Genomic DNA, 12,586 nt, shown 5'->3' on the forward strand with positions numbered 1-12,586 from the left:
CAGATACAGGCTGGGCCCGCCAGGCAGGAAGGCAGCCTAACAGAAGAGGAAAATGCACAGTTGTACGGAGGTTGTAAGGAAGAGGTGCGAGGTGCAGGCTGAAAGAATATCTACTGCCAGGTCTCTGAAGTGCACAAGTCCAACGCACCTCTAGTTTCAGTGCTGGAGTATGGACTGGCAGCTATACAACACACAGCATTCCTGCTCACATTCAGTACGTTGCAGCAATACCTATGCAGCTAAATCTGTTGTGTCTTCCACATCATGTCCTTTTTAATGTTACAACAGCTTCGTTTGCCTTCTCCTCCCCCAAAATGAGGCTTCATTTGATAACGACATACCTATATGCCAACATACTATACTGCAGAGTAATCTGCATGCATAAATGCTTAGTGATTCCAAACAGCTGATATTTGAAACAAGTACATCATTTGCTCTTTAAAGAAATGCAATCTGTTCAATACCGGGAAGAAGGTAACTGTGAAGATTAATGAACAATTGTCTATAACAGTTCATTTAGTTTTGCTCCTCATTTAAGTCTTGCAGTGGACTATGCTACAGCTTCTAGGTTTTAAAATGCTACAATAGCCATTGCCATTGATCTTAGAAACACAAAGACTTGACTAAAATCTGGAAAGAGCAAGAGGAGCTCAGACTGCACACATACAGAGACTGTACTCTAAACACAGTTGTGCTTTCACTGTATTGCCATCATGTCTTGTTGGAAAGCATACATCCATCAGAAGGATGTGCTGGGAACCTCAGTACGACCAGTAAGAAAGCAAGCTCTGCCCTCCTGTTCAAAACTGGTGATAGAAAGATCCAGAAGTGAGGGCTATCACAATGTTGTAACGCAGTGTACACGGAGGCACTGTGAATGGAAATACAATACAGCCTATTTTTGAAGGGTGTGTGCATATGTATGTATACGCATATATGTACACATACACATATATGTAACTATACAAAAAGTTTTTGGCAAAATAACAGTTTCATTAAAAAAAAAATCAATGCAATGAAAACATCAGCAATTTAAACTATACAAATCAAGTGTAAAAGCCACAGGGAAAAAGCAGCAAAGTCTCTGAAGTAGCACCTGTATCTCAGGGATGAGCTTGTGAATTTCGGTTCTCCTAATTCAAGACAGAGGTAATGTGTTTGCCCATCAAAACCTATTTTAACCAACTGACCACCTTCTCTCGTCTGCAGCAGTGGGGTATTTGAAAGGCACCATGATTTTCAGGACCCTTCTCTTCCCACACTGGCAAAGCCTAGTCGGACACTAGTAAAAGGTCAGGAGCATGTGTCAGCAGTAGAGATGCTAGCTGTGCTATCTGTGCCTGCCACAGTTTGTAGGCAAGATAAAAAGGCAGGGCAGTGGAGAGAGGATGAAGGAGTGTGCTCAGGATAGCAATGAGCCTGCATCTCCTCCCTGTCTATAGATTATGGTTCCTGGTCCTGTGTCCCTGATGTTGATTTAACACCTGTCTTGACAGAACGGAGCCTCTTCCTCAACACTTTTGCTACTGCATTATTTAAAGCACTTGGCCGTGTAATCACTAGGTTCTCACACAACTGTGCTGAAGACTGAGTGCAGAGAGTCATTTATCTGCCCACTATCATGTAAATTATACGGGCTGTTTCATTCAATGTAAAGGCTAAGTCAAAATGTTTCGTATTAACTGCAGAGTTATCTCCCCTCTTCAAGGAAGTCTTACATGCTATGGAAAAAATACTAGCCCTTCTCATATACTAGGTGTGATGCAAATGTCAACAAAAACATATTCTTGATATACTGGCCTTTACAGTACCTGAAACTGGAAGATCTTAATAGAGGGGTTAAATAGTGAGTTTCTTCTTTTAAAAGCTTTACAAGAGCTTTCCTATCTCAACTGCCCAGGAATCTGTTTTGTCTTCAAAACACACTAAAATCATTTTATGAGAGAGAGACCTTAAATGCCAAGTGTGTTTTTCTTAAGATATGTTTTTGTTCCAGTGTGGCACTCATCTGCTCAAACAGCATGTGGGAGTCATTTTCTGGAAGAAGAGAAAAGGGAAAGAAAAAAGAAAACTCAAAGCCTTCCTGTCCTCCACCAGGATCCGCTCTAACAGTTGTGAGGAGAACATATTTATACTTCTGTGTCGCCTTGCTACCACAATAGCTGCCTGACACAGGCTTGTACGCTGTTCGAGGGATGAAAAATCCCCATGGACGGATATGCCACAGTAAGAGGCCCTCTGATTAAACCACTGTGGCACAAAAGTTTCACGTTATTTCAGATAACAGATAATAAGTAACAGGGAGAGACAGCCAGGCCCTTAACGAGCCAAGAACATGAAACTGTCAGTTGCATGCTGCAGGATGATATATGTCTGGAAAAACAGTCAGACAGGTTTATTTACTTGGGCTGTAGAAGACAGTCAGTACCAGCAAACTTAAAGCTTACATGTGTTTTCTGTAACAAAAAGTCAAGTTTTCCTCTCCGTTACTGAGTCAGCAATTGGAAAGCAGATCATGCATTCTTTCTGCTGCCCTGAGGACATAAAAGTTTCTCTGGCTTTCTGGACAACTGTAAGCAGCAATCATCTATTTCAGATCTCCTCTCTAATTTGTGAGCTTCATCCTGAGAGGGCATACCGTGAAATACACCACTTTACCCTTCTTCTTGTAATGCTGGTACCAGGATGCCCAAAGAGCTCCAGCTGATCCTTCATGCCCAGGTTCTGAAGTAGAGACAACCCTGTGTTTAATGATCAGGAGATGAGGATTTTAGCTCTGTACTATCCACACTATCTCTTTCATACATGAGTCTTGTTTGCCTGTTGAATAAAAAGGTAAGTTGCAGTCTACATAGTGCTACCTGAAGAACATCCTTAAAATTAAATTAACAACTGAAACAATTAATAACAGGCTTCATTGAAAACAGGAGGCAGTCCTCCAGGTGCATCTCTACCAGAACACTAAGAACAGAAGGAATCCACTAGTCAGGGAGGAAAGGCTGCAGGTGGCTGCCATTTTTGCATGGCTGTCTTGTCTATAGCTTTAGCTGTACCACTGTTGCTACAGATGACTGTCTTGCAGCACTCACATTCACACCCTCATCTGCACTGTGACTGGAAAGTAGAACACACAGGTAATGATCAGATGTTGCTGAAGCTGGCACAGCGCTTACAGTACAGACTGATCAGCAAGACTCAGCAAGAACTGCCTCCGCACATATTTGAGTCCAACACGAAATGGCTTTTTCAAATATATTGCCAAGTGACACTGAAGTCCCTTGCAGCAGCTGGGGATGTTTTTCTAGACACACTGGGCAAAAGAAACACTCCCAAAGCTACCACTTGAGTTATGAACTCATGCCATCCATAGCTGAATTTGTTATTACTGTGCAACAGAGGACAAGTAAGCCCACTGGCTAGCTAAGTGGGCTCTAGCCAACACAGCTTAAGCATCTCCAGGCAGCAGATGCATCCAAGTGGCAAAACCATGCAGGCCCCCTGCACCACAACTGGCTCAGAGGGCCCCTTGTGTGTGATGGTGACCCAAAGGTTCAGTCACTGGAGAACGACAGCGAGATGAGACCAGCAGAGATGCAAGTGAAGACCAACATGACTACAGCCATAGCGAACAGATACATGTAGTGTATGACTGGACCATCGTGTCTACTCTAGCACCAGTCTATAGCAGGAAGCTGTATAAGAAGTACTGGACCCCCACATCTTCAGCAGATGGGTAAGCACAGAGAGGTGATCTCGGTCTCACAGGAGCTGACAAGAGGAACAGCCTCTGAAGGGCACACACTCACCCAAGTGAGAAAAGACAGTCAATGTGTCCCTGGGTTCATGCCTGAAAACAACATCCACCAAGAACGTCAGAAGGCTGACCAGGTGAGTTTTCATGACAGCTATCACATTCCCAGTTACCTGAAGCTTATAGCATGTTAGAGGCACACTACAGGCTTCAATACCTCCTAAGGCTCCTCAGCGAAGCTACGCTGTACTTTGGTTCAGGTCTAACATATATAACTGTGCTGATTTACTTAAGTGAATACTAAATGGTACTTCTTTTACCCTAATTAGTGATGATTCCTTTAGTCTTTGAGCTTGCTGTTAAGTAACAGTCCAACTGCGACAAATTAATGAAAATGAAACAGCGTAAGTAAAGGCAAGAAGAAAAGTCTGGTGTTAAAGATAATGGTTTCAATGATAGAAAAAAAAACAGAACAATGTAATACTGCCTTGGGTACAATACTTGTTCCTTTTTACATTAGTGGTACACTTGCTGAAACTCAAATGCCTTTAAAACAGGCTTTGGCTGAATAATATAGGAGAAACTAAGCAGAAGTTGAAAACTTGCTCTACAGGCTGTTTCCCCTTCATTCATACTGCCCAAATACTGAAATATTTTGACTCAACTGTTCTGGTACTTTCTCTCTTCCCAGTGCATGAGGCTCCTTTTATAGAAATCATCTCTCCTGTGTTTTGCATTTTTCTCTTTGCAGTAGTACTGTTTCAGCTGTGCTAGTTGGACTGATCCAAGGAGTTCTCAGCATCTTATGTCTTTGTATTTTTTTTTGGTTGGGAGGCTACTGTGAACCTGAATTTAAAGGAACACATTTTCATTTTTGGAACAATGCACCAAAATTTATCTATGGAATGATTTTCTTTAAGAAAAAGTTGGGAGGCGAGGAAGAGTCTTTGTGAAGGTAGATGCAGAAATCTAGCATCTTGGAAACTGTGTTTGGCCTCAGTTTCTATAAACATGAAAAACGGGGAAATGGCTTATGGAAAAGCAACCCAAAGTAAACATTTCAGATGAGACAAGTGGTACGTAATAGTTATTTGTAACAATGAGGCACTATCTTTGAAAGACGAAGTAGAGCCCAGTACTATCAAAATGTAACAAAAGGCACGCTCATAAGTAACCCTCTTCACCAGTTGCCTGCACTCGGTTTTACTGAACCATCTTGGTATCTACAGTAGGTGTGCTGCATCACTTCTGAGCACAGGTCTCCACTTAGCGTCCTCCTTCAGAGACTGACATGCTATCCACTCTCATCTCTCTCAGGCTTCCAGTTTTCTTCTGTTTCTGCTTGGATTTTTTCAACATACGGACCTAAACCAGAAAGTTTTAAAAGAGAGTGAGTGAGTATTACAATATCTGTGGTCACCTATAAGCAGATCTAAAGCAACTAACTAATAAACAAGTAAAACATTGGAACTGCAACAGAAAAACATTTAAACACACAACTATATGAAACACCTATCCTTATAAAGCTATAGGATTAACTGGTATTTTTTATGTAAACACATATAGGCATGTATGTGTATATATAGATGTGTAAGGACATGTATATGTGTGCATATATATTAATGTACACACATATACATACGCATATATACACATAACACTATTAGCACTAACCTGATAGAGAGATAGAAATATTTCTCACTGAAAGGACAAGTTAGGTTTGTTTTCTCTCTCTTTGTCTTTTTCCCCCTTTCACAATTTCAATGTCAATAGAGAAGTTAAATTCTTAGGTAGCTGATGCTCTTCTCCTTCTACATATACATTGAGATATCAAGGAAAAACAGACACCGATTACTCCAAAGTCTGTGTTTCTCTGACCCTCCTCCTCCATTATTCAGTTTTCTCTTCTGCTGCTCTCTGACAGACCTTCCTTCCTCCAGCGCTGTGAGCAGACTGCTTCCAGCCTCACACGCTGCGGTACTACCATGGCTCTCACAACGGTGATGTGCTTCAGGGCAGGGGGAAATAATTAAGATACTAGACTGAAGCTCAGGGACAATTTTTTTTTTTAAACACAAGCCTCATCTGAGCCAGTGGAGACGGCCTTCAAACCATCCTCTGTAGAAACTGCTACGTATTTATCTAAGTTACCACACTCTGCCAACTAGCTCCTTTAAAGTTAAGCATCAGAGCACAGCAGACAAGCAAGATAATACAGTACTGTCCACAGGAGAAACAAAGTCAACTTGCTAAGACAAATCTACAGCCAGTACCTTTGGTCCTGCAGCAGAAATAATAATCTGACCAGGAGCCTGAATCCAGGGCTCTCCATCTACTTGAACTGGAATTGGCTTTAGGAGTGTTACACGAAAATACGAGCCTTGGGCTATGCGGATTCCTGATCGAAAACCACCTTGGACTTGACCCTGTTAGGAAGTAAAAGCCAGGGTATCAATCACCCCAATAAACAAGAAGCACAAATATTAGCTGCACTTAAACTGGGTGGATAGAATTTTATTTCCACCTGACATTTTAAGTTTCAAGTAAAAGGACTGCTTAGGCAAAATCCACAGGGGGTGCCTTTACTGGTGTAGCATTAATTATTTAAGTTAGTGCAGGAAGAAAAACTCAGATATGCCTGCAGGCTGCCAGAGGCAAAATAACGTACACAGTGAAGTCATTTGTACACTCAGGTTGGCCAAGGAGCATGCACTTACAAAGGTCTTGTTTGGTTTTACTTCCCCTCTGCATAACATAGTAAACACATTTTCAAAACACCTAACTATGCACGCAGACTTTGGCACATGTGAAGCTCAGAAGTCTGAAGGCACTTTATCAAACAGGGAGAGAGGCAGTTTTGCCAAACTTAACTCCATATGCATATATATATACTCAACTACATATATACATGTACTCAACTGCAACTAATGGCTGAGTGTTAACTGTAGACAGTGAAGCAAAGTGAACTTTGCTGCTACAAATTCTCTCGGGGAATGTGTACAGACAACAAATACGGGAGTAAACACCTTAACAGAAGATCACAAAACCAGAGCACAGGTTTGCTAACATTTATATTCCAAAGCAACAGGTACACTCCTTGTTGCTTCTAACTTCACAAAAATTTTAAGGATCTCTACCAAACCACTTCTTGTAAGGTAGAAGAAGTATAGATCTTAACATCTTAACATAGATGCATGTGTTTTAGGACTAGACACTTGCAATGCACATGTTGTTATAAAACCAAAAAACAAACAGCCAGCCTGAGGAAATGTACATTTCCTCTGTTCTTACTGGGATGCCAACTTACCATGTGAACAACGCCAGTCACACCAACAACTTCCAGCAGGCCATCATCGATGCGTGGTTTCTCAAAGCGGTTATCGCTCTCAGACCCCCAGAGATCAGCTCCAGACCCCCAGCTGCAGAGAGAGCAGACCACAGTGGCTGCCTGTGGATCTGCCATCTGCCACAGAGCTCCCTGCCCGGTAGCCTGCAAGAGGTGGCTGGTTTGCCAGACTCCAAAAGCGAGACACTCTGCTGCTCCCCACCAGCTGGAGGAGACAGCACAGCTTTCCTGTACTGTAAAAGCAGGAAGTGCTTTCCTTGGAAATTTGGAAAATTTGGACTAGATCTTCTAGGAGTGAAAGAAGGCATGAAGTAAGTAGTTTCCATTTGAAAGAAAAAGAGTAGGTAAAAAGAAAGTAACTCCAAAGAGTTTTGGGGAAATAAAAATTTTTTTTTTTTTTTTTGCTGGGAAATACAGGTTACAGCTACACTAACCCTTAGCTTCCAAGGCTTAAGAACTTAACATAGATCTTACTGGTCTTGACAATATTCACGAAAGCTACTGAAGAGAAATTAAAGCTAAAAAAAGTAACAAGTTTTTATTTTTGTACCTGGCCAAACTCACTTGTAGTTAGGCAGGTATTCCTGTACTTCCATCCTCTGAAACACTTCTGACAATTTAACGTTCTGTTGCTTTTTGGGCAGTATTGACTCAAATCACTCGCTTATTGTTTTAGTGCATTGACTGCTCAGTACTAATCGTGATCATTTCTTTCCCACAGTTCTTGTCTGCAACGTATACTCATGTGTATGTGCACATACGTGTGAGTACGTGTAAATACATATATCTGAATAAAAAGTTGAAACATTTTCAGACTAAAATGGAGAGAGATACAGTTAGTTTGAGATAAGAGTGTACGTGAAAAAAAAATAGCATGGCAGCACTAATTACCTGCTGGTTTTGTGCAAACAAAAAACCTGCCTCTACCAACAGCACAACTAAGGAAGCCAGATTTCCTGCAGATCTGCCTTCCTTTCTTGCCCAGCAGTAACTTTAGCTCCCTGCAGGTCTCAGGGCAGCCCCCACAACCCCGCGAAAGGTACCTGAACTGTGGGTTTTCCACAGCTACTGAGGTAGCATCGCTGACCCCACATATACTGACCAGCTGCTGTAGGACCTGGTGTTTGACAGCTGAATCCTGGCTGGCCTTTACTTCAGGAACTGCTTAGGCACCTGGCCTCTAGCATGCCAGAAAGGGTGTGCAGGTTGATCATCTTTGATCCTTCTACAAGTCACAGTTAAATCCAGTGGATCGTTCAAACGTTTGGGGGAGGGGGAAAGTGGTAGCACATGGAACCACAGGCCTATAGCCAAGCCTGAAAAGTATGTTTTACTAGAAAACTGCTCCAAAAGAAGTCTGAAAACCTTTGGTGAGGAAATAATTGCACAGCTGCAAAGCCAGCGAGTCAGGCAACAGTCAGAAATACCCAGTAACAACCATCTACAAATCTGGACCATTTAACATTTTTTCCAACCATTTAACATTTGATGCTCAAATACCAAGAAGCGTTTCCACACATACAGCCAGACATGCATCCATACAGGATCCTTCCTCTCCTTTTTACCTGGGTATATTAATAAAAATGAGTCCTTCTATACTTGGTAACTCCACCTCGTGCTGGTCCACTTGAAGCTTTATGTCTTTGTGAAGATTTCTGGTATGACTTATCTTCTGCAGCCCAACTTTCACGTAAACTCCTTTGTTGTGAAACCTAGGAGCAGACAAGCATCCTGAAACTAAAAGGTAAGGAAGGCCCAGCACAGCACTATTCCTCGTACATATACCAGTATTGTCCTCTAGCAGGTAAGTTTCAAGAGTTTTTCAATTAAAACCTTCCCAAGTTCTTCTAGCTTTACTGTGAAAACAAAGCATAAGCCACTAACTGCAACTTCGTATGCCTCTTACTTAAGGGATGATTTGTGCTGTTGAGGTATGTGGAGATCTGTGAAATTTTACTACAGAAAAATCTTCCCTTCTTAAAGCGCTGCATGCAATGCCTCTTTGAAATGTAAACTTATGGGCTGAAAAACTGTTTTTTAATTAAAACCTAGGAGTATTCATGAAACATTTTAAAATGTTTTCTCATGCAGTGCTAGAATAATTAAGGCACAAAAACCTTTGCCAATCTTTGCCTTACATTTGCTAATTCATTTGAAATATACTCAGCTGTAGAAACTTAAAACATGCTTAGTAATGCTAACCTATGACAGAGCTCTAACATCTCTAATTTTAGAGTAAAAAAAGATAAGGAAGATTTCATGGCATCCCTAGAAACGTCAAAATATTTTAAGAATAACATAAACACATGTTAGTTAAACACAGTCTTTTCTTCTATAATGGAAATCTTTGGATACATGGCCTCCAGGGCAACCTTAAAATAAAAAGCATAAATTTCCATTATTTGACCTGACTAGCACATGGGCGTCACTGAAATCCAACTCTGCAAAATCTCTCCACATTATGTCTAAATGCTGTAGACATTCCAGTGGGGAAGACAGCCAGGTTAGCATGTGGGTTATAGTCAACTATTTAGACAGAAACCATTCAGTTCTTTTAAATTATTACATTGGGAATGATTTGTCCTACATGCTAACAGTTTTAAACAGCACCAGATTAAAGGTACCTGATTCTTAACATATGCTTTTACTCTGGAAAGGCAGTAAGATGTGTCTATGCTAAGACAGGTTTTGTCTGATTTGGGTAGAATTGAAATACAACGGAGTATCAGTAGGAAACAATACTTTACATATCCCCAAGAAGTATTAATTTTTACTGCATGAAGAAGGAAGCCTGCGGAAGCTGAAAGAATATGATCTTTGCAGATGCACTGCGAGAGAGAATCACCACCCTTCTTTGCACATCTACATGTGTGGGACATGATCTGGGGAGAATGTGCCAGTGGAAGTTGTTGGTCTACTGCTAGCAGTAGCCAGTAACATACTAGCTTGCCCAACTGAGTGGAAAGAACAAGCTTCTCCTCAAGCAAACTCTTGGTTAGATACATTTTGCAGACCACTAGTAGTTTCACTACAGTTAATTAGCATGGCAGGAAGGAGGATGTTGTCCTTGGAGCAGTCTCCAAGATCTTATTTGTGCTGAAGGAAATCAAGGTTTGTATCAGGTGAGACTCACATTGCAGTCACTGCTGTGACACAGATGGGGATGAGGGAGAAAGGCAGGGCATTACATGCAGCTCATCCATCCTCATCAGTTCAGCTGCAACACTTGTGTCACTATGTTATCCCAGAACTATCTGGAAGGCTCTCTGGAGTACAGATATTGAAGAAACATCCTACTGCTGAGATGAGTTTGGGGATTTGAACACCCTTTACTCTTAAAAGTCCCACAAAAAGGTCTCCACAGACTCTGGGACATACCACAGCATCAGCTTACACTGTTGGTTTAATCACCTCTGTGGTTGCTGTCCAAGCAGCCAGCAGCTCTGGTGGCCAGAGGAAGCAAGACCATCAGTAACTGCTCTCCAAGCTTTCATGAAAACAAAACAAAGAAGCCAGTCCTCAAGAGTCATGGAGAAGCAAAGTGAGCTGATGCAGAAAGCCAGACTTTTCGGAGCTCTTGCCAACTGCTGCACATCCAGAAGGGTAGGTTTGGGAACTCTTTTTTAAAGGTGATGGATAAGCAATGTGTGCCAGGCGTTTTTAAATTAATTCCAGTTTCCCATGAGAAATAATACACAGCTAGGTAACATCTCTCAGAAGCAGACCTCTCAGCACTGCAGCACACACCACAGGAAGCTATCAAGCAAAACAAAATGACCATCTTTTACTTAGTCCTGCAATTCAACAAGCTTGCCACCGGGTGGGAAACCACCACTGCAAAAGCGAAGAGCTCTGACCAATAATTGGCATCCATTTGGGTGCTTTTAGTAGGGTGATCTTACTGACTGGGAAAGAACTTTAGCCAGCTCATGTGCAGAGGACCCAAGATGGAAAAAAGTGAGTTAGACAGCAGCCGTTGTAGCATTTTAAAACCCACAACCGACAAACCAACCAACCAACCACTACTTCAAACCTTCCCACCATTGAGAGAGAACAGTTCTGTATCTTTGTAAAACAATTCTAAACTTGCAGTAGATCGTGCAGAAGTCTTTCTGCCTAACCTTACATCCAGGAGTCCGCTTGCCACAGCACAGGATTTGGATGGCACAAACAAGATGTGGTCTCTTCTGTAATAGGCAACTGTAAAGACTGCTACAGGATCCCATGGGAATAGGGGAATGAAGGCAGATGCCCTAATCCTTAAGTTTCACACTGTGAAAAAACCTCACACAGCTTGGCACCCAACAGTGTAAGCATCCACCACTGCCACAACATACATTGCTGCTATCTGCCCTGCGATGCACGTTCACCACTAAATTCCCCGCAGGGAAGCTGTCGCTGTGCTGTAAGCCGCTAGCCAAAGGTAAGGAGTCCTGAGCGTGTAGAGACTCCGCAGCGCGAGGCCAGAGAGCACGCAGCTTTCAGGACGTTTACCAGCTTAAGGTCTTGATCAAGAAGAGCACTTAAGCCTGTTTTTCTTCCAAGGACTACTCGCGATTTCTGTTGCAGCAATAGGAAACTTCCCGTTCTGAACGCAAGAGCAGTCAGTTCACATGCCAGCAGCTGCTGCATCTGGCACTAAGTAGCCACACTTCTTAGTTAATTTACTGAAAATAATTTTAAAAAGCACTAATCTTGCTGACAAGAGCAGGCACTCGCATATCCTGGGAAAGGGTAAAGCCAGCAATTTTAACCATCATCGTCACAGGCAGTGAAAGGCAATGATCATGTGTCAGCACTGTTCGCCTGCACAAGCTGTGTGTCTCCTGCAAAACCATACCTCAGTACCAATTTGTTATTTCATATTTCTTCTCCAGATCTTGAATCACAGAAATATATATCCCTTCAGATTTCCAAAGGTAAAAAAAAAATCATCTCTTCTTTCCCACACACCCTTCAAGACACTCTGCTTGCAGTGTTCAAATACGCATGTTAAAAAAAGGTCTGTGAGAATGGTACCAAGTCATCGTCCACCACACTGCAGGTTCTGCACACTGGGAACTGACTGAGACAAAGATTCAAGGGATGAAAAGCACACAAGGCAATAGAAGTCTAAGCACAACCCTTAAATACAGTGGCAATATGGAAAGGACATACGTTTTAAAGCGCTGCAGCTTCGTAAAGTCATGAGTAGCATATTTTAAAGGAAGAACGAACTAACTCCTTCATTGTATTAATTGCACAAGTAAATCTATAAGTTTTATACCCTAGAAGAGGCACTGCTAGATGCAAACTTATTGCCTGATTTTTACTAGCTATTATGTTTTTAATCCAGTGGACTGGAAATGCAAACCAATGCCTAACAGTAACTTATGTACCACAAACAATATCCTATATTATTCCATTTTTGAGAAAAATACATAAGCAATGCCTGTAATGATAGGCAGAACACTGCAAGATAGGTGGAATTACACATCATTACACTCATA

At 41.8% G+C, this 12,586-nt stretch overlaps 1 protein-coding gene across 1 annotated transcript in view; it reads right to left on the reverse strand.

The window, feature by feature from the left end:
- Nucleotides 1–244: 244 nt before the first annotated feature.
- The window catches only part of DGKQ (diacylglycerol kinase theta), a 105,268-nt gene continuing 92,926 nt past the window's right edge, over nucleotides 245–12,586 (reverse strand). Inside the window, exons 20-23 of the mRNA XM_086629020.1 lie at nucleotides 8,663–8,809; nucleotides 7,059–7,170; nucleotides 6,025–6,177; nucleotides 245–5,116 (exon numbers count right to left, since the gene is read on the reverse strand). Of these exons, the coding sequence (XP_086485146.1) occupies nucleotides 5,018–5,116; nucleotides 6,025–6,177; nucleotides 7,059–7,170; nucleotides 8,663–8,809 (511 nt within the window). The 3' untranslated portion in view covers nucleotides 245–5,017. The remainder of the gene's footprint in view (nucleotides 5,117–6,024; nucleotides 6,178–7,058; nucleotides 7,171–8,662; nucleotides 8,810–12,586) is intronic.

The sequence above is a fragment of the Tauraco erythrolophus genome, chromosome Z, assembly GCF_009769465.1.
Source record: "Tauraco erythrolophus isolate bTauEry1 chromosome Z, bTauEry1.pri, whole genome shotgun sequence".
In the NCBI taxonomy this organism is placed as follows: domain Eukaryota; kingdom Metazoa; phylum Chordata; class Aves; order Musophagiformes; family Musophagidae; genus Tauraco; species Tauraco erythrolophus.